This window comes from Hyla sarda, chromosome 5 (genome assembly GCF_029499605.1).
Source record: "Hyla sarda isolate aHylSar1 chromosome 5, aHylSar1.hap1, whole genome shotgun sequence".
NCBI lineage: Eukaryota > Metazoa > Chordata > Amphibia > Anura > Hylidae > Hyla > Hyla sarda.
Window position 1 is genome coordinate 375,105,849 of NC_079193.1, and position 23,252 is coordinate 375,129,100.

At 44.3% G+C, this 23,252-nt stretch overlaps 1 protein-coding gene across 7 annotated transcripts in view; it reads right to left on the reverse strand.

Annotated features, from left to right (window-relative positions):
- Nucleotides 1-23,252, reverse strand: part of LOC130274471 (serine/threonine-protein phosphatase 6 regulatory ankyrin repeat subunit A-like) — a 158,268-nt gene that overhangs the window by 36,156 nt on the left and 98,860 nt on the right. For all 7 annotated transcript variants that reach the window (XM_056522854.1, XM_056522853.1, XM_056522855.1 and 4 more), the window contains 5 exons: nucleotides 22,678-22,776; nucleotides 22,311-22,439; nucleotides 21,941-22,069; nucleotides 6,674-6,790; nucleotides 3,059-3,157 (listed from right to left, as the gene is read on the reverse strand). In XM_056522854.1, coding sequence (XP_056378829.1) covers nucleotides 3,059-3,157; nucleotides 6,674-6,790; nucleotides 21,941-22,069; nucleotides 22,311-22,439; nucleotides 22,678-22,776 — 573 coding nt within the window. The remainder of the gene's footprint in view (nucleotides 1-3,058; nucleotides 3,158-6,673; nucleotides 6,791-21,940; nucleotides 22,070-22,310; nucleotides 22,440-22,677; nucleotides 22,777-23,252) is intronic.

Sequence of the window (23,252 nt, forward strand, 5' to 3'; positions counted from 1 at the left end):
GTGGGGCGTGCCCCACCATCAGACATCTTATCCCCTATCCTTTGGAAAGGGGATATGATGTCTAGGGGTAGAGTACCCATTTTAATAGGCTTATAAGATTATCTGTGTGGTGTTGTGACTGTGGCTACAATTCAACACAATTTACATTCAGCGAAGAAGATGCGGGACATTATTCATCGAAAGAGGATCAGCAGTGAAAGGGGTATTCCAGTAATTTTTTTTATTTGACTCTTCCACAGGGTCTGTAAAGTTAGTGTAGTCCATAATATAGTGTCTGTACCTGTGTTTGATAGCTGGTCTTGCAATCTTAAGCGATATTTGCCCTGATGTTCATTTTTAACAGCATAAAAAATAAGCGATGTTTCAGCTATTCCCAGGTTGCAGTGCGGCCCAAGACATTACATCACTAGTCAGGTGTTGAAAGGGAGCATTTAATGAGTGGAGTGACCGCTGGGTGGGAGGGAAATCATTCTCCACAGGGCTGCAGGGAATTGTAGTTGCAGGCACAGCACGCATGGAAGGGAGCCTAGTTGTACTGCAATGGGTGGGGTGACTAATGTGTGGGAGGGAGAAAACTGACCTCACACTTACAAACAAAGGATTCTTGGACCTATAGTTGGAGAGAGGGAATTCCAAACAGAGATTAAAAAAAAAAAAAAAGCACCAGCATTATGGTGGACTCACAAAAAAAACAATATAGCCCCAAGACAAGCACAGCTCCTTCATATGGATGTCCATTACTGCCTGGCAGGTAAGTACTTAAAGGGGTTATCAGGGCAAAGAAAAATAGGTAGGCGATCCAGCAATTCCGTATAAAATAGTAGACTTTTTTCCAATTGATAAAACATGTGAGACAACACTTCACATATCTGGGAGGGAGAAAAAACAGGGAGACCAGAGGGGGCGCCTCGTGTGATACCGTTGAGATAATACAAGTGAGAGATGGAGAAGTAGCGGGGCCTATAGGACCCCTAGGTAATGGCTGCTCACCTTATGGCAAGTCAAAACTTGCATATCAACCCACCAATGGGGTTAGAGAAGAAGGCAGGAACCACTGCTGAGTCTCACGTTGCAGGAGAGGTAGAACCTTTTCCTGGAAGAAGACCAATAGTGGAGTAGCAAAATAATCCTTTGATGGCGCTGCTGGTTCCAATGATGATGGTAAAAAACTGTAGCCAGAGATGTAGGTAGTACAAAACACTGGACAGTTTATTTAGGAACATAAAAAACAATAAAATAGAAGGATTACGCATTTTGGGGGAGTCTCCCCCTTCATCAGATGACTGATCTGATGAAGGGGGAGACTCCCCCGAATCGCGTAATTCTTCTGTTTTATTGTTTTTGTTCCTAAATAAACTGTCCAGTGTTTTGTACTACCTACATCTCTGGCTACAGTTTTTTACCATCATCATTGGAACCAGCAGCGCCATCAAAGGATTATTTTGCTACTCCACTATTGATAACACTTCACCTAGTCGGCAACACACCCACAATGGACTCGTTTCGAACGCATGCGCGTTCAAAATGCGTCCATTGTGGGTGTGTTGCCGACTAGGTGAAGTGGTGTCTCACATATTTTATCGTTTGGAATAAAGTCTTCTATTTTATACGGAATTGCTGGATCGCCTACCTACTTTTCTTTACTCATATGAAGCACGGCCTAGCTTGGATCCGGGCAAGACCAGAAAGGAAGTGAGCTGAAAATTCTCTGCATTTTTTGTAATCGGGGGAAAATACATCTTATCCCCTATCCAAAGAATAAGGGATAAGATGTCTGATCGTGGGGGGTCCCAGTGATCTCCATGCAGCACTCACATTCTATGTGCGGCTGCGTTTCCAGTCTCGGACGGGACTTTGCCCGGATACCCCTTTTACGTCACCTTATGGTGGATAACCCCTTTAACTTTCCATAGTAAAGAGTATATCAATGGAGACATAAGTCACAAGAGAAATATATTGGCAGGTCTAGTACAGTACACAGATCTAGTACAGTATTGTGAAGAATAATGGATACTGAACTAGGTACTTCCGTGTTTCCCCTAAAATAAACCCTACCCCGAAAGTAAGCCCTAGCAGGATTATGGGGTAGGGCTGCAATATAAGCCCTACCCAGAAAATAAGACCTAGTCCAGGGGTAATCTGCTGGCGGACCGCGGTCCAGATCCAGACCACGGCCGCCAGTAATGCCCGCAGACCCCACAGTAATGTCCGCAAACTCCATAGCCCCCCCCCCCCCCGACCGCCACAGTAATGTCCGCAGACCCGAAACCACGCCCGGGCCACCACAATGTGGTAATGCCCGCAGATTCCACATCCCCCCCGACCACCCGCGTAATGCCCGCAGACCCCACAGCCCCCCTCGGCCCCCCCCCCCCCCCGCCTCCTTTGGCTGGTCCCGCGGCTTACCGTAATTCAGCCGGGGCAGGGACGCTGACGTTCTAAAACGTCGGCGCGTATGCACGGCCGACGTCACGGACGTGTCCCTGCCCCCGGCTGCTACGGTAAGCTACAGGAGAAGATCTCGCCGCAGGGTACAGTAAGAAAGGGAAATGAGTACCGGTACCCAAGTTTATTATGGCAGAGGGGTGGGGGGCACTGTAGGGCAGTGTTTCCCAACCAGGGTGCTTCCAGCTGTTGCAAAACTACAACTCCCAGCATGCCCGGACAGCCAAAGGCTGTCCGGGCATGCTGGGAGTTGTAGTTTTGCAACAGCTGGAGGACATTGGTTGGGAAACACTGCTGTAGGGTGTGGTAGGAGTGTGGAGGACGACAGGGGAAGGGGAGGATGGGGGGCTGAAGGAGTATGGGGGGCTGCAGGAGTGTGGAGGATGCCCCCTATCCTCCACACTCCTGCAGCCCCCCATCCTCCACACTGCTGCAGCCCCCCATACCGTAAATAAATAAGCCCTACCCTGAAAATAAGCCCTAGTGTGTTTTTTGTGACTAAAATGAATATAAGACCCGGTCTTATTTTCGGAGAAACGGTAGTTTTGTTTTAAAGGTATTTTTGTTCTTGCTGTGGTACCAGATAAGGCCGTATTGTATTGGTGCCTCTTACCTCATCAAATACATCCACCCTGGCATGATTCTGCAGCAGAATTCTCACAATGCCAGTGTGACCTTTCTCTGCAGCCACAAGCAATGGCGACCATCCGTTCTACAACAAAAACAGGGGGGAAATCAGGGGGAATGTTCTTGTTTATTTCACATCCTTATGAGGTGTCAGGAAATCAATGTTTATTATTCCTAACTGTTCTACTAGATATATAATCATACATGAAACTAGAACCTGTGGAAATACACAATACTGACCTCACCGGTCCTCGTCTTCCTTCCCTGGTTATTACAGCCAAGATTTATTTTGTTGTTAACTTCATATTAATGATCCAACATAAAAACAAAACTAAGGGTGCATTCACACCACGTTTGGCTGATTCGGTCGCCAGTGGGGACATTTTAAAACTGGTTGCTACCGTATCCCCGCCCAGCCGACACCGCATCACTCATTTTAATGCGCTGACTGGAGTCAAATTGAATGCTGAGGCTTTCAGTCCGGCTACAAAACTGGATAAGGTGCAAAAATGAGCCGACTGGAGTCACTATGACTTAGGTCTTATCTACTATAATACTGCTCCTATATACAAGAATATAACTACTATAATACTGCCTCCTATATACAGGAATATAACTACTATAATACTGCCTCCGATATACAAGAATATAACTACTATAATACTGCTCCTATATACAAGAATATAACTACTATAATACTGCTCCTATATACAAGAATATATCTACTATAATACTGCCCCCTATATACAAGAATATAACTGCTATAATACTGCTCCTATATACAAGAATATAACTACTATAATACTGATCCTATATACAAGAATATAACTACTATAATACTGCTCCTATAGACAAGAATATAACTACTATAATACTGCCTCCTATATACAGGAATATAACTACTATAATACTGCCTCCTATATACAAGAATATAACTACTATAATACTGCTCCTATATACAAGAATATAACTACTATAATACTGCTCCTATATACAACAATATAACTGCTATAATACTGCCTCCGATATACAAGAATATAACTACTATAATACTGATCCTATATACAAGAATATAACTACTATAATACTGCTCCTATAGACAAGAATATAACTACTATAATACTGCCTCCTATATACAGGAATATAACTACTATAATACTGCCTCCGATATACAAGAATATAACTGCTATAATACTGCTCCTATATACAAGAATATAACTACTATAATACTGCCCCCCTATATACAAGAATATAACTGCTATAATACTGCCTCTATATACAAGAATATAACTACTATAATACTGCTCCTATATACAAGAATATAACTACTATAATACTGCCTCTATATACAAGAATATAACTACTATAATACTGCTCCTATATACAAGAATATAACTACTATAATACTGCCTCCTATATACAAGAGTATAACTACTATAATACTGCCTCTATATACAAGCATATAACTACTATAATACTGCTCCTATATACAAGAATATAACTACTATAATACTGCTCCTATATACAACAATATAACTACTATAATACTGCCTCCTATATACAAGAATATAACTACTATAATACTGCCCCTATATACAAGAATATAACTACTATAATACTACTCCTATATACAAGAATATAACTGCTATAATACTGCTCCTATATACAAGAATATAACTACTATAATACTGCTCCTATATACAAGAATATAACTACTATAATACTGCTCCTATATACAAGAATATAACTGCTATAATACTGCCTCCTTTATACAAGAATATAACTACTATAATACTTCTCCTATATACAAGAATATAATTATTATAATACTTCTCCTATATACAAGAATATAACTACTATAATACTGCTCCTATATACAAGAATATAACTACTATAATACTGCTCCTATATACAAGAATATAACTACTATAATACTGCTCCTATATACAAGAATATAACTACTATAATACTGCTCCTATATACAAGAATATAACTGCTATAATACTGCCTCCTTTATACAAGAATATAACTACTATAATACTGCTCCTATATACAAGAATATAACTGCTATAATACTGCCTCCTTTATACAAGAATATAACTACTATAATACTGCTCCTATATACAAGAATATAACTACTATAATACTGCCTCCTATATACAAGAATATAACTACTATAATACTGCTCCTATATACAAGAATATAACTACTATAATACTGCTCCTATATACAAGAATATAACTGCTATAATACTGCCTCCTTTATACAAGATTATAACTACTATAATACTTCTCCTATATACAAGAATATAATTATTATAATACTTCTCCTATATACAAGAATATAACTACTATAATACTGCTCCTATATACAAGAATATAACTACTATAATACTGCTCCTATATACAACAATATAACTACTATAATACTGCCTCCGATATACAAGAATATAACTACTATAATACTGATCCTATATACAAGAATATAACTACTATAATACTGATCCTATATACAAGAATATAAGTACTATAATACTGCCTCCTATATACAAGAATATAACTACTATAATACTGCTCCTATATACAAGAATATAACTACTATAATACTGCTCCTATATACAAGAATATAACTACTATAATACTGCTCCTATATACAAGAATATAACTACTATAATACTGCTCCTATATACAAGAATATAACTACTATAATACTGCTCCTATATACAAGAATATAACTACTATAATACTGTTCCTATATACAAGAATATAACTACTATAATACTGCCTCCTATATACAAGAATATAACTGCTATAATACTGCCTCCTATATACAAGAATATAACTACTATAATACAGCCTCCAATATACAAGAAGATAACAACTATAATACTGCTCCTATATACAAGAATATAACTACTATAATACTGTCTCCTATATACAAGAATATAACTACTATAATACTGCCTCCTATATACAAGAATATAACTACTATAATACTGCTCCTATATACAACAATATAACTACTATAATACTGCTCCTATATACAAGAATATAACTACTATAATACTGTTCCTATATACAAGAATATAACTACTATAATACTGCCTCCTATATACAAGAATATAACTGCTATAATACTGCCTCCTATATACAAGAATATAACTACTATAATACAGCCTCCAATATACAAGAAGATAACAACTATAATACTGCTCCTATATACAAGAATATAACTACTATAATACTGTCTCCTATATACAAGAATATAACTACTATAATACTGCTCCTATATACAAGAATATAACTACTATAATACTGCTCCTATATACAAGAATATAACTACTATAATACTGCTCCTATATACAAGAATATAACTACTATAATACAGCTCCTATATACAAGAATATAACTACTATAATACTGCTCCTATATACAAGAATATAACTACTATAATACTGCTCCTATATACAAGAATATAACTACTATAATACTGCCTGGTAATACTTAACAGGACTTGAACCCTTATTCTCTATCTGAACAGTGTACAGCTTTGCATATAGACAATTCCTTTAAGCACAATGTATGTATGTGTCCCCGGTCACCTTTGCCTGTCTGTTCATAGTCTGCTGCATTCGGTTGGATCCTATGTGTTTGATCATTTCCAATAGGACGTCTTCATTGCCTATCCTGGCGCAGTAATGCAGTGGAGTCTCCCCGGTCTGCAGAGAGGAAATAAGGAATATAATCAATTACATCTCTACAGATCAATGTTTGTCTATAAATGCAAAATGCTGCTGTAGAACTACAGTGGGGATCAAAAGTTTGGGCACCCCAGGTAAAAATAAATGTATTAATGTGCATAAAGAAGCCAAGGAAAGATGGAAAAATCTCCAAAAGGCATCAAATTACAGATTAGACATTCTTATAATATGTCAACAAAAGTTACATTTTATTTCCATCATTTACACTTTCAAAATAACAGAAAAAGTCATTATCCATATCCAGCAAACTTGTACTTTTATACATAGGCCTCCACACAGCAGACGCCGCGTATAGAACACCTTTATGCCATCTCCTAATGGCCTACAGATCCCAACTTGCAGCTAGGTGGAAATCCTCTTCTGTCCCTTCTACAGCCGACATTATAGAAGCAGTCAAGTCCAATTGTTTTTACGAAACGACGTACGCTTGGAAGCTAAACAACAGACGGACCTGCGAGTGGAGATGGAAGACCTGGACGAAGCACTATGCACTGGCCTAGGTGTTGCTAATTAACCCTGCACATCACTTCTGGGAGTTGCAGTTTTGGGACCACTGTGCCCTTCCAGATGTTGCAAAACTACACATCCTCAGCATGCCCTTACTGTCCAGGCATGCTGGGAGTTGTAGTTCTGTAACATCTGGCCCTTCAGATGTTGCAGAACTACAACTCCCAGCATGCCTGGACAGTTTTGGCATACTGGGAGTTGTAGTTTTGCAACATCTGGAAGGGCACAGATTGGGAACCACTGTATTAGTGGTCTGCAAACTGTAGTCCTCCAGATGTTGCAAAACTACAACTCCAAGCATGCTGGGAGTTGTAGTTCGGCAACATCTGGCTCTAAAGATGTTGCCGAACTACTACTTCCAGCATGCCTGAGAATGTTTGGGAGTAGTGGTTTTGCAACAACTGAAGGCACACTGGTTGGGAAACATTGTCTGTTTCCTAACTCAGTGTTTCCCAACCCATGTGCCTCCAGCTGTTGCAAAACTATAACTACCAGCATGCACTGATAGACTGTGCATGCTGGGAGTTGTAGTTTTGCAACAGGTGGGCCCCCCCCCCCCTGTGAATGTACAGGGTACATTCACATGGGCATGGGGCTTACATCGAGTATCAGGCTGCAAGTTTGCGATGCAGCAAGTTTTGCGCGGCAGCTCAAACTCACAGCGGGAAACTCGCTGTAACCCCCCGCCCGTCTGACTGTACCCTAAAAACACTACACTAAACTACACTAACACAAAATAAAATAAAAAGTAAAAAACACTACATATACACATACCCCTACACAGCCCCCCAATAAAAATGAAAAACGTCTGGTACGCCACTGTTTCCAAAATGGAGCCTCCAGCTGTTGCAAAACAACAACTCCCAGTATTGCTGGACAGCCGTTGACTGTCCAGGCATGCTGGGAGTTTTGCAACAGCTGGAGGCACCCTGTTTGGGAATCACTGACATAGAATACCCCTATGTCCACCCCTATGCAAATCCCGCATTCAGGCCTCAAATGCGCATGGCGCTCTCACTTTGGAGCCCTGTCGTATTTCAAGGAAACAGTTTAGGGCCACATATGAGGTATTGCCGTACTCGGGAGAAATTGCCTAACAAATTTTGGGGGGCTTTTTCTCCTTTCACCCCTTATGAAAAGGTGAAGTTGGGGTCTACACCAGCATGTTAGTGTAAAAAATAAATTTTTTACACTAACATGCTGGTGTTGCCCCATACTTTTCATTTTGACAAGAGGTAAAAGGGAAAAACGCCCCCCAAAATTTGTAATGCAATTTCTCCCGACTACGGAGATACCCCATATGTGGGCGCAAAGTGCTCTGGAGGTGCACAACAAGGCCCAGAAGGGAGAGTGCGCCATGGACATTTGAGGTGATTTGCACAGGGGTGGCTGATTGTTACAGCGGTTTTGACAAACGCAAAAAAAAAAAAAAAACACATGTGACCCCATTTCGGAAACTACACCCCTCACGGAATGTAATGAGAGGTGCAGTGAGAATTTATACCCTACTGGTGTCTGACAGATCTTTGGAACAGTGGGCTGTGCAAATTAAAAATTTTGTACAGCCCACTGTTCCAAAGATCTGACTGACACCAGTGGGGGGGTAAATTCTCTCTGTACCCCTTGTTACGTTCCTCAAGGGGTCTAGTTTCCAAAATGGTATGCCATGTGGGGGTTATTTTGCTGTCCTGGCACCATAGGGGCTTCCTAAATGCGACATGCCCCCCGAGCAAAATTTGCTCTCAATAAGCCAAATATGACTCCTTCTCTTCTGAGCATTGTAGTTCGCCCATAGTGCACTTCAGGTCAACTTATGGGGTACCTCTATACTCAGAAGAGATGTGGTTACAAATTTTGGGTGGTATTTTCTGCTATTAACCCTTGCAAAAATTTGAAATTTGGGGGGGAAACACACATTTTAGTGAAATTTTTATTTTATTTTACGTATGCAAAAGTCGTGAAACCCCTGTGGGGTATTAAGGCTCACTTTCTTCCTTGTTACGTTCCTCAAGGGGTCTAGTTTCCAAAATGGTATGCCATGTGGGTATTTTTTGCTGTCCTGGCACCATAGGGGCTTCCTAAATGCGACATGCCCCCGAGCAAAATTTGCTCTCAAAAAGCCAAATATGACTCCTTCTCTTCTGAGCATTGTAGTTCGCCCGTAGTGCACTTCAGGTCAACTTATGGGGTACCTCCATACTCAGAAGAGATGGGGTTACAAATTTTGGGGGGTATTTTCTGCTATTAACCCTTGCATAAATGTGAAATTTGGGGGGAAACACATTTTAGTGAAATTTTTTTAAAATTTTTTTACATATTAAGGCTCACTTTATTACTTGTTACATTCCTCAAGGGGTCTAGTTTCCAAAATGGTATGCCATGTGTTTTTTTTTGCTGTTCTGGCACCATAGGGGCTTCCTAAATGCAACATGCCCCCCAAAAACCATTTCAGAAAAACGTACTCTCCAAAATCCCCTTGTCGCTCCTTCGCTTCTGAGCCCTCTACTGCGCTCGCCGAACACTTTACATAGACATATGAGGTATGTGCTTACTCGAGAGAAATTGGGCTACAAATATAAGTATACATTTTCTCCTTTTACCCCTTGTAAAAATTCAAAAATTGGGTCTACAAGAACATGCGAGTGTAAAAAATGAAGATTGTGAATTTTCTCCTTCACTTTGCTGCTATTCCTGTGAAACACCTAAAGGGTTAAAATGCTGACTGAATGTCATTTTGAATACTTTGGGGGGTGCAGTTTTTATAATGGGGTCATTTGTGGGGTATTTCTAATATGAAGACCCTTCAAATCCACTTCAAACCTGAACTGGTCCCTGAAAAATAGAGAGTTTGAAAATGTTGTGAAAAATTGGAAAATTGCTGCTGAACTTTGAAGCCCTCTGGTGTCTTCCAAAAGTAAAAACTCGTCAATTTTATGATGCAAACATAAAATAGACATATTGTATATGTGAATAAAAAAAAAAAAATTCTTGGGGAATATCCATTTTCCTTACAAGCAGAGAGCTTCAAAGTTAGAAAAATGCAAAATTTTAAATTTTTTCATAAAATTTTGGAATTTTTCACTAAGAAACGATGCAAGTATCGACAAAATTTTACCAATAACATAAAGTAGAATATGTCACGAAAAAACAATCTCGGAATCAGAATGATAGGTAAAAGCATTCCAGAGTCATTAATGTTTAAAATGACAGTGGTCAGATGTGCAAAAAACACTCTGGTCCTAAGGTGTAAAATGGCCTGGTCCTTAAGGGGTTAAAGAAACAGCCTATGCATGTGTAGGACCCCTTGGGGTGTGCCAGAAACTGTCACCGCCTGCGACATTATTGAGGAGGAAATCAGCAGCGAAGAAGAGCTGAGTGTGTGTTACGCCGAGCGCTCCGGGTCCCCGCTCCTCCCCGGAGCGCTCGCTACACTCCTCTCACTGCAGCGCTCCGGTCGGTTCCACGGACCCGGGGCGCTGCGATACCGCCTCTGGCCGGGATGCGATTCGCGATGCGGGTAGCGCCCGCTCGCGATGCGCACCCCGGCTCCCGTACCTGACTCGCTCTCCGTCAGTTCTGTCCCGGCGCGCGCGGCCCCGCTCCCTAGGGCGCGCGCGCGCCGGGTCTTTGCGATTTAAAGGGCCACTGCGCCGCTGATTGGCGCAGTGGTTCCAATTAGTGTTTACACCTGTGCACTTCCCTATATCACCTCACTTCCCCTTCACTCCCTCGCCGGATCTTGTTGCCTTAGTGCCAGTGAAAGCGTTTCCTTGTGTGTTCCTAGCCTGTGTTCCAGACCTCCTGCCGTTGCCCCTGACTACGATCCTTGCTGCCTGCCCCGACCTTCTGCTACGTCCGACCTTGCTTCTGTCTACTCCCTTGTACCGCGCCTATCTTCAGCAGCCAGAGAGGTTGAGCCGTTGCTAGGGGATACGACCTGGTCACTACCGCCGCAGCAAGACCATCCCGCTTTGCGGCGGGCTCTGGTGAAAACCAGTAGTGACTTAGAACCGATCCTCTAGCACGGTCCACGCCAATCCCTCTCTGGCACAGAGGATCCACTACCTGCCAGCCGGCATCGTGACAGTAGATCCGGCCATGGATCCCGCTGAAGTTCCTCTGCCAGTTGTCGCTGACCTCACCACGGTGGTCGCCCAGCAGTCACAACAGATTGCGCAACAAGGCCAGCAGCTGTCTCAACTGACTGTTATGCTACAACAGTTACTACCACAGCTCCAGCAACCATCTCCTCCGCCAGCTCCTGTACCTCCTCCGCAGCGAGTGGCCGCTTCTGGACTACGACTATCCTTGCCGGATAAATTTGATGGGGACTCTAAGCTTTGCCGTGGCTTCCTTTCCCAATGTTCATTACACTTGGAGATGATGTCGGACCAGTTCCCCACTGAAAGGTCTAAGGTGGCTTTCGTAGTCAGCCTGCTGTCTGGAAAAGCCCTGGCTTGGGCCACACCGCTCTGGGACCGCAATGACCCCGTCACTGCCTCTGTACACTCCTTCTTCTCGGAAATTCGAAGTGTCTTTGAGGAACCTGCCCGAGCCTCTTCTGCTGAGACTGCCCTGTTGAACCTGGTCCAGGGTAATTCTTCCGTTGGCGAGTATGCCGTACAATTCCGTACTCTTGCTTCTGAATTATCCTGGAACAATGAGGCCCTCTGCGCGACCTTTAAAAAAGGCCTATCCAGCAACATTAAAGATGTTCTGGCCGCACGAGAAATGCCTGCTAATCTTCATGAACTTATTCACCTAGCCACTCGCATTGACATGCGTTTTTCCGAAAGGCGTCAGGAGCTCCGCCAAGATATGGACTCTGTTCGCACGAGGCGTTTCTTCTCCTCGGCTCCTCTCTCCTCTGGTTCCCTGCAATCTGTTCCTGTGCCTCCCGCCGTGGAGGCTATGCAGGTCGACCGGTCTCGCCTGACATCTCAAGAGAGGACACGACGCCGCATGGAGAACCTCTGCCTGTACTGTGCTAGTACCGAACACTTCCTGAGGGATTGTCCAATCCGCCCTCCCCGCCTGGAAAGACGTACCCTGACTCCGCACAAAGGTGAGACAATCCTTGATGTCCACTCTGCTTCTCCACGTCTTACTGTGCCTGTGCGGATGTCTGCCTCTGCCTTCTCCTTCTCTACAGTGGCCTTCTTAGACTCTGGATCTGCAGGAAATTTTATTTTGGCCTCTCTCGTCAACAGGTTCAACATCCCAGTGACCAGTCTCACCAGACCCCTTTACATCAATTGTATAAACAATGAAAGATTGGACTGTTCCATACGTTTCCGCACGGAGCCCCTTCTAATGAGCATCGGATCTCATCACGAGAGGATTGAACTTTTGGTCCTCCCCAATTGCACCTCGGAAATTCTCCTTGGACTTCCCTGGCTTCAACTTCATTCCCCAACCCTGGATTGGTCCACTGGGGAGATCAAGAGTTGGGGGCCCTCTTGTTCCAAGGACTGTCTAAAACCGGTTCCCAGTAACCCTTGCCGTAACTCTGTGCTTCCTCCAGTAACCGGTCTCCCTAAGGCCTATTTGGACTTCGCGGATGTTTTCTGCAAAAAACAAGCGGAGACTCTACCTCCTCACAGGCCTTATGATTGTCCTATCGACCTCCTCCCGGGCACTACTCCACCCCGGGGCAGAATTTATCCTCTCTCTGCCCCAGAGACTCTTGCCATGTCTGAATACGTCCAGGAGAATCTAAAAAAGGGCTTTATCCGTAAATCCTCCTCTCCTGCCGGAGCCGGATTTTTCTTTGTGTCCAAAAAAGATGGCTCTCTACGTCCTTGCATTGACTACCGCGGACTTAATAAAATCACGGTTAAGAACCGCTACCCCTTACCCCTCATCTCTGAACTCTTTGATCGCCTCCAAGGTGCCCACATCTTTACTAAATTGGACTTAAGAGGCGCCTATAACCTCATCCGCATCAGAGAGGGGGATGAGTGGAAAACAGCATTTAACACCAGAGATGGACACTTTGAGTATCTGGTCATGCCCTTTGGCCTGTGCAACGCCCCTGCTGTCTTCCAAGACTTTGTTAATGAAATTTTTCGTGATCTGTTATACTCCTGTGTTGTTGTATATCTTGATGATATCCTAATTTTTTCGGCCAATCTAGAAGAACACCGCCAGCATGTCCGTATGGTTCTTCAGAGACTTCGTGACAATCAACTCTATGCTAAAATTGAGAAATGTCTGTTTGAATGCCAATCTCTTCCTTTTCTAGGATACTTGGTCTCTGGCCAGGGACTACAAATGGATCCAGATAAACTCTCTGCCGTCTTAGATTGGCCACGCCCCTCCGGACTCCGTGCCATCCAACGTTTTTTGGGGTTCGCCAATTATTACAGGCAATTTATTCCACATTTTTCTACCATTGTGGCTCCTATTGTGGCTTTAACCAAAAAAAATGCCGATCCCAAGTCTTGGCCTCCTCAAGCGGAAGACGCCTTTAAACGACTCAAGTCCGCCTTCTCTTCGGCTCCCGTGCTCTCCAGACCTGACCCATCTAAACCCTTCCTATTGGAGGTTGATGCCTCCTCAGTGGGAGCTGGAGCTGTCCTTCTACAAAAAAACTCTTCCGGGCATGCTGTTACTTGTGGGTTTTTTTCTAGGACCTTCTCTCCGGCGGAGAGGAACTACTCCATCGGGGATCGAGAGCTTCTAGCCATTAAATTAGCACTTGAGGAATGGAGGCATCTGCTGGAGGGATCAAGATTTCCAGTTATTATTTACACCGATCACAAGAACCTCTCATACCTCGAGTCTGCCCAACGGCTGAATCCTCGTCAGGCCAGGTGGTCTCTGTTCTTTGCCCGATTTAATTTTGAAATTCACTTTCGGCCTGCTGATAAGAACATTAGGGCCGATGCTCTCTCTCGTTCCTCAGATGCTTCTGAAATTGAACTCTCTCCTCAACACATCATTCCTCCTGACTGCCTGATTTCCACTTCTCCAGCCTCCATCAGGCAAACTCCACCAGGAAAGACCTTTGTTTCTCCACGCCAACGCCTCGGAATCCTCAAATGGGGTCACTCCTCCCATCTCGCAGGTCATGCGGGCATCAAGAAATCTGTGCAACTCATCTCTCGCTTCTATTGGTGGCCGACTCTAGAGACTGATGTGGTGGACTTTGTGCGAGCCTGCACTATCTGTGCCCGGGATAAGACTCCTCGCCAGAAGCCCGCTGGTTTTCTTCTTCCTCTGCCTGTTCCCGAACAACCTTGGTCTCTGATTGGTATGGATTTTATTACTGACTTACCCCCATCCCATGGCAACACTGTTATTTGGGTGGTCGTTGATCGATTCTCCAAAATGGCACATTTCATCCCTCTTCCTGGTCTTCCTTCAGCGCCTCAGTTGGCTAAACAATTTTTTGTACACATTTTTCGTCTTCACGGGTTGCCTACGCAGATCGTCTCGGATAGAGGCGTCCAATTTGTGTCTAAATTCTGGAGGGCTCTCTGTAAACAACTCAAGATTAAATTAAATTTTTCTTCTGCATACCATCCTCAATCCAATGGACAAGTAGAAAGAATTAACCAGATCTTGGGTGACTATTTACGACATTTTGTTTCCTCCCGCCAGGATGACTGGGCAGATCTTCTACCTTGGGCCGAATTCTCGTATAATTTCAGAATCTCTGAATCTTCCTCCAAATCCCCGTTTTTCGTGGTGTACGGCCGTCACCCTCTTCCCCCCCTCCCTACCCCCTTGCCCTCTGGTCTGCCCGCTGTGGATGAAATTTCTCGTGATCTCTCCATCATATGGAGAGAGACCCAAAATTCTCTCTTACAGGCTTCTTCACGCATGAAGAGATTCGCGGATAAGAAAAGAAGAGCTCCTCCCATTTTTTCCCCTGGAGACAAGGTATGGCTCTCCGCCAAATATGTCCGCTTCCGTGTCCCTAGCTATAAGTTGGGACCACGCTATCTTGGTCCTTTCAAGATTTTGCGCCAGATTAATCCTGTCTCTTACAAACTTCTTCTTCCTCCTTCTCTTCGTATTCCTAATGCCTTTCATGTTTCTCTTCTTAAACCACTTATCATTAACCGTTTCTCTCCCAAATCTGTTCCCCCCACTCCTGTCTCCGGCTCCTCGGACATCTTCTCCGTCAAAGAAATTTTAGCATCTAAAAAGGTCAGAGGGAAAACCTTCTTTTTAGTGGATTGGGAGGGTTGTGGTCCAGAAGAGAGGTCCTGGGAACCTGAGGACAATATCCTGGACAAAAGTCTGGTCCTCAGGTTCTCAGGCTCCAAGAAGAGGGGGAGACCCAAGGGGGGGGGGTACTGTTACGCCGAGCGCTCCGGGTCCCCGCTCCTCCCCGGAGCGCTCGCTACACTCCTCTCACTGCAGCGCTCCGGTCGGTTCCACGGACCCGGGGCGCTGCGATACCGCCTCTGGCCGGGATGCGATTCGCGATGCGGGTAGCGCCCGCTCGCGATGCGCACCCCGGCTCCCGTACCTGACTCGCTCTCCGTCAGTTCTGTCCCGGCGCGCGCGGCCCCGCTCCCTAGGGCGCGCGCGCGCCGGGTCTTTGCGATTTAAAGGGCCACTGCGCCGCTGATTGGCGCAGTGGTTCCAATTAGTGTTTACACCTGTGCACTTCCCTATATCACCTCACTTCCCCTTCACTCCCTCGCCGGATCTTGTTGCCTTAGTGCCAGTGAAAGCGTTTCCTTGTGTGTTCCTAGCCTGTGTTCCAGACCTCCTGCCGTTGCCCCTGACTACGATCCTTGCTGCCTGCCCCGACCTTCTGCTACGTCCGACCTTGCTTCTGTCTACTCCCTTGTACCGCGCCTATCTTCAGCAGCCAGAGAGGTTGAGCCGTTGCTAGGGGATACGACCTGGTCACTACCGCCGCAGCAAGACCATCCCGCTTTGCGGCGGGCTCTGGTGAAAACCAGTAGTGACTTAGAACCGATCCTCTAGCACGGTCCACGCCAATCCCTCTCTGGCACAGAGGATCCACTACCTGCCAGCCGGCATCGTGACAGTGTGCAGTTCAGTCAAGGTAAGGAGCGGGGCACTGCCATCCGCCGGTGTTACATTGTCATTTTATAAATCTTAAATTAATAAAATTTAATTTAATTAGCTGTTAAAATGAATTTGCCTTAATACATTAATTTTGACGGCCCTAGTTTTTACCTGATGTTCAATAAAGATGGAGAATTTTTAGGAATTTTTAGTTTTAGGAATTTCAAGTCTTTTTGTATTCATATCTATTTATATTGCTTTTGCATTATGTTTTTTAACTATTTTTTTTGTATTTGCATGTAAAACTATGGATGACACCACAAAGAGGAAGGATTCATACAGGTGTACATCATGTGGGGGCTAGGTTTGAGGATGCGTGGGACAGCTGTAACCCGTCTTAGCTCTGTTCGGTGTACTTTGAGTTTATAGGGGTACACCGCCCCTAGACTTCTTACACTGTATACAAAGGATAGGGTATAAGATGTCTGATCGCGGGGGTCCCACTGCTGGGGACCCCAGTGATCTCGGCTGCTGCACCCCAGACATCCTGTGCACAGAGCCGTGATGTTACGTCATGAGCCCCCACCCCACGCAGATGACTTGTGATGCGGGGTGGGGGCTCGTTATGTCACGGCCACGCCCCCTCAAGGCCACGAGCTTCCGGCGCTGCACCCGACGCTCTAAATGAACGCCGGGTGCAGCAGGGAGATCGTGGGGGCCCCAAGCAGTGGGACCCCTGCGATCAGACATCTTATCCCCTATCCTTTGTATAGGCGATAAGATGTCTATGGGGTGGAGTACCCCTTTAAGGTCCACCATTTACACAATATATGGACTGCGCCGTTGGTGAGTGCTGCTCATTTTTACATTTTTCACCCAGACTGCCAATTTATTTTACTGAGTTGAGCCCCTATATCCATACCTATCAGTGTGCCTCCACATGTGACCCAGAGTGCATTGTGTCCGCTGCTACGTCTTTCTGATCCGGGTTCACACCATTTCCAAGCAGATTTCAATGAAACGAGATCAAGATCCAAAATTACAATTTCCGTCGCAGAATTTTCTACTGCACAAATTCTGCAGTGAGCACGGTGCAGCAGAATCCCATTGAAGACAATGAAAGGCTTCTGCATCGGAAATGTTCTAACAAATCTTTCCCTGTCCACACGGGATGTACTCTGTGGTTCCTGACCATTTCTCTTCGCTTTTCTCCTTCTGACGCTCTATTTGTGGAGTTCCCGCTCCTCGCACTTGTACTGTTTATTGTGTTGCTCTCCATTATTCTAAACACTTTGCCCCCTTGCGCGTCTTTCTTGTGTGATCACTGTCTGGAGTCGAGGGACGGTGTCGGAGCCAAGTGCCGGACAACGTTTATATCATGGAGGTTTTAGCATAAACAGCAATCTGTATGAAGTCGGCCTATTTACTGATCGGGCCCCTGAGAGCGCCGCCAGCCCGCATAGTGGCAGCTGATCCCTTATGTGCTGCCACAAATCTTCTAAGGATTCAACAAGCTGCTTCTACAGTGTAAACCCAGCAAATAAATATTATTATAATACTTAACATTTAATTAAATTGCACTTTGTGATGTGAGCCAAACAGAATAATAACAGTAGCCCTCAGAACAGGACGGCCGATTACTTCAGGTTTTTTTCTTTTATTTTTTTTTTCTTATTAGAGAAGCATTTCAGGATTTTTTTGCTGATATATTTCAGCATAGTCTATTATATAGAGGTTCTTGCGAATGCCTTGTGCTCACCTGTTTTAGTTGATGTGGCAGGCATGGAGTTTTTAGCCATACTGATTGCAATTCCATTACGGAAATGGTTTCCTATTGCTGTCTACATTTTCCAAGAACCTTCTGCCTTTTCAGAGGGAGGGGATGAAGTCTCATCACTGCACCTGGTCATCTAATCAGGTTGCTGGTGCTGGAGGTCGTCCAGGTGAACTGATTAGACTCATGAGTGGGTTGTGGTCAGTTCACATGATGTGCAGTATTGTTGTGTGTTCTTATTGTGGTGAACCAGGAGAGTTGTGGTGTCTGGGGTGTTGTGGTGATGTAAGTGCAGGGTCTGGTGGTATTAACCCTTAGATGTCGTGACGCCAGGGTGAGGTGAAGAGACTTTATGAATAAACTGAAGAACTTCACTTGAAGATTTTATGCAACAGTCTTTATACATAACAGTCTCTTAAGAGGTAACCGGAATGCAGGTTCCTCACAGGTTTTGCTGGGACTTTGAAGCAATGAGCTTTGATGCTACTAATTATAATATTTTAGCTGGTAGTAGTCACACAGGATTTGATAGATTGAGCTTGGTAACTCACGTTTTAGTGGCTGCAGGTTTCTTAGGCTTTGGCCTAGATGAATTGAGATTTCTGCTGAGATGTTTGTCCTTGCTTGATAATCCGGAACTAAGAGAGAGAATTTAGTGGCTACAGCCCTTTATATAATAAGGGGCTGGACTAAGCTCATTGGTCAGCAAACCTGTAAGTCCTGAACCCAGTGAACTCTGGGTACATCACATGACCCTGGAAGGTCCTTGAACAATAGTACATTACAACTGTACATCACGTGACCCGGGAAAGGTCCTATACACATATATTTCCTATACATTAATATTATCTTTATATATTAAACAATATACAATTTATATGAGGCGACCAGGGGTAAGCCCTGCAGGAGAGCCCTATGGGAATGAAGGGACTCTGGCTGAGGGGACGTTAGACAGAGACAGGACCAGGTCCTGTACTGGGACACCACATTTTTCATAGTGCCTTTTTTATTTATTTATTTTTTTTAAAGAAATATTCTCATGAGACAGAAGTGATTCGACCTATAATCACAACTGAGGTGTTTTATGAAGATTTGACGTGTGTTAGCGCATTGAAATTTATTTTGCATTTTTCACAAGTTTTTACTGCACTATGTCTGTTTCCAAATTATTTGTTAAAATGATCCGCTGTTTCCATGATTTGCAGAATTGCTGGAAAATAACTTAAATTTTCCTTCAATTCTGGATAATCACGGCAAAAAAATTAAAAATGCAGCAAAAAAAATACAATGTGTGAATCTGTCCTGAGGATCCAAGTCCCTTCCTCTTCACCGCCTGGTCCTTTGTCCAGAACCTTTTTAATTGTTGTCTTTGTTTTTTTTTTTTTTAATAAAAAAACATTTTTTTGCTACATACATTAAGGTGCGTGCCTTTTTTGGTGTTGGTCCAGGAGGTTCTTGGATGCAGTATTGTTAAAGGGGTACTCCGCTACTCAGCGTTTGGAACAAACTGTTCTGAACACTGGAGCCGGCGCCGGGAGCTTGTGACGTCATAGCCCCGCCCCCTCGATGCAAGTCTATGGGAGGGGGTGTGACGGCTTTATTCTGTGGATAAATACGATTAAAATGATACCCCTGATTACATACTTTTCTATTATTGTACCGCTTAAAAAAAATCTCAAACCTTTTAACCAAATTAGTGCGTTTAAAATCCCTCTATTTTGACAACCTATAACTTTTCCATTTTTTCCCGTTTTTTCCGCGCCGTGATCTGAACTTTTTTTTGTGATACCCTATTTGCATATGTGAAACTTTTTAAAGCAATTTTGGACTTTTTTTTTATGCTTACGCCATTCACCGTATGGGATCATTAACATTATATTTTGACAGTTCGGACATTTACGCACGCAGTAATACCAAATATGTTTATTAATTTTTTTTTTTTTTTTTTATACTTTCTGGGGGTAAAATGGGAAAAAAAGACGATTTACATTTTTATTGGGGGGAGGGTTTTTATTTAAATTTTTTTTAAACGTTCTTTACTTTTTTTTTACACTTTAATAGTCCCCATAGGGGACTATCTATAGCAATCATTTGATTGCTGTTACTGTTCAGTGCTATGCATAGGGCATAGCACTGATCAGTATTATCGGTGATCTTCTACTCTGGTCTCAGACCAGAGCAGAAGACCCCAGGAAATGGCCAGAGGCAGGTGAGGGGACCTCCGTCTTCCATTAAGGATGATCGGATCACCGCGGCAGCCCTGTGGGCGATTTGATTATCCATCTTAGTGACTGCACTGTCGCAGATGCCGTGATCTGTATTGATCACCCGCATCAGAGGGATTAAAGGGGTACTCCGGCCCTAAGACATCTTATCCCCTATCCAAGGGATAGGGGATAAGATGTCTGACCAAGGGGGTCCCATCGCTGGGGACCCCCGCAATCTTTCATTCGGCACCCATCTCTTTGAGCTGCACGCCACGCTCCCAGCTCACAAACTGCTTGGTGCCGACCACGGGGCCGGAGTATTGGGACTTCACGACTCTGCCCCTGTGTGACGTGAGCTGGCAGTGCAGCGTGCAGCTCAAAGAGGTAGGTGCCGAATGCAAAACTGCGGAGGTCCCCAGCGGCAGGACCCCCACGGTCAGACATCTTATCCCCTATCCTTTGGATAGGGGATAAGATGTCTTAGGGCCGGAGTACCCCTTTAATGGCACACATCAGCACGATCGCTGATGTGAGCCATTACCGGCGGGTCCCTGACTGCTGATAGCAGCCAGGACCTGCCGCACATGACACGAGCACCACTCCGGTGCTCACGGTCATGTACAGGACATAAATGTACGTCCTGGTGCGTTAATCACCAGAGCACAAGGACGTATATTTATGTCCTATGTCGTTAAGGGTTTAAAGGCCTTATCCAACATAAGGTGACTTTAGTAATTAAGTGTCATACAGTACAAAACATGGTTACCAAGGGTCTGTGCTTGTGTTGGTGGTAAATGGCCGTGTCCTGTGTCCCCCATCAAGCTGCTCGCTTGTTTTTTGGAAACTGGTTACTTCCTGTTTCTGTGGCCTCCCTCAGACTACAATCCCCAGGATCCTTTGTTTCAAGGTGGGAGGTGACATTTCCCTCCCACACAACGGTCACCCCACCCTTTGCAGCACAGCAACGCTCCCTTTGATCACATGACTTGCCTGACATCACCTGACACACAAGCTGTGGATCTGTGTGATGATGAATGCACATACATATGCACAGGTAACATCATCAGGGACTGGCTTCACACACAACAGACGGAGCAGCCAAGCCCCCTTTCAGCACCTGACTTGTGATGTATTGTCTCGGGCCACACAGCAAGCTGGGAAAGGTCCGAGATAACACTCATTCTGTAGGCTGCAGAAAATGAACTTCTGGGGAAAAGAAAGACAAAGAAATTTGATCCCAGCCACCAAACACAGGTAAGGGAAGTATATTAGTAACTACACTAACTTTTCTGCCCCTGTCTTACATTCAAATAACCATTTAAAGGACTACTACTCCCAGCTGAGCAGCAGTATAATGCTCATCATCGCTCTGGTTATCACAGGTGAATACCTGACAAAATCGACAATAATTACGAAAAACGCACCAAAAGTTTGACTCCTTACCTTTAATTCATATATTAATCCAACTAGTGGTGGAAGTGGTCAAAACAAACTTAGACTAGACCGTCTACAGATGCGCAAAATCTCTAGCCCTGAGCCACCATGATAAATCCGGAGTGTTTGTATATTGTCCATCCAGGTTTGGACCATCTAAGGATCTCATTGGGTTCTGAGACTTCTTCTTACCAGAAATGTGGTGGAGGTGATATCGGCGTCATGATCCAGCAGGAGCCTGATGATCTTCACGTCCTCTTCCTCGTTGTGGATCGGGTCTTTACCGACAGCCGCGGCCAAATGTAGGGAGGTCTCCCCTTCCTGAAACCGAAACCAAAGAGCTTCTGGTATCACACATGGTCCCCAATGGGTGCTGGTCATGAACATGTCGAACAGTCATTATCTACATCAGTAGTCTTCAAACTGTGGACCTCCAGCTGTTGCAAAACTACAACTTCCAGCATGCCCGGAAAGCCAACGGCTGTCCGGGCATGCTGGAAGTTGTACTTTTGCAACAGCTGGAGGTCCATCATTTGGATACCACTGATCTATATGGACATACCTGGTTGGGTTGGTTAACACAGGCGACAGCATCTGCCTGACTTCTATCGTTGGTCAGATAGTGAAGAATGGCTTCTACAATGGGCAGGTGACAATGGCGGACGCCCGTGTGCAGAGCGTGTTCTCGAGCCTAGGGCGACACAGTCAAAATTTAACAGAAAACTCATTTATTAATTATGTGCCCCCTCCACCTTCTGATTAGTGGCTTTAACCAGGTCTCAAGTCCTGCAGGAATGCATGGGAACGGAGTTCCTGCACTTTTTCCACAGCAGAAACATTGTTCCCATCTGCAGGAGTCCACACTTTTTCCCAGGACTTGACCCCTGATGACAGCAAAGTCAACAGCAAATGTGATGAACGTGAAGTACCTTGGACTGCCAGGTGACCTCCCCACCCTCCTCCATCAGGGCTCTGATCATCCGGAGGTTGCCATATTGAGCAGCTACATGCACTGCCGTCTCACCGTTCTGACAAGAAAGCAATATCACCTATAAGACTGGATGAGCAATAGGTATAATATAGGATATAACTCAGGATCAGTACAGGATAAGTAATGTAATGTATGTACACAGTGACCTCACCAGCAGAATAGTGAGTACAGCTCTGGGGTATAATACAGGATATAACTCAGGATCAGTACAGGATAAGTAATATAATGTATGTACACAGTGATCTCACCAGCAGAATAGTGAGTACAGCTCTGGAGTATAATACAGGATATAACTCAGGATCAGTACAGGATAAGTAATGTAATGTATGTACACAGTGACCTCACCAGCAGAATAGTGAGTACAGCTCTGGAGTATAATACAGGATATAACTCAGGATCAGTACAGGATAAGTAATATAATGTATGTACACAGTGATCTCACCAGCAGAATAGTGAGTACAGCTCTGCAGTATAATACAGGATATAACTCAGGATCAGTACAGGATAAGTAAT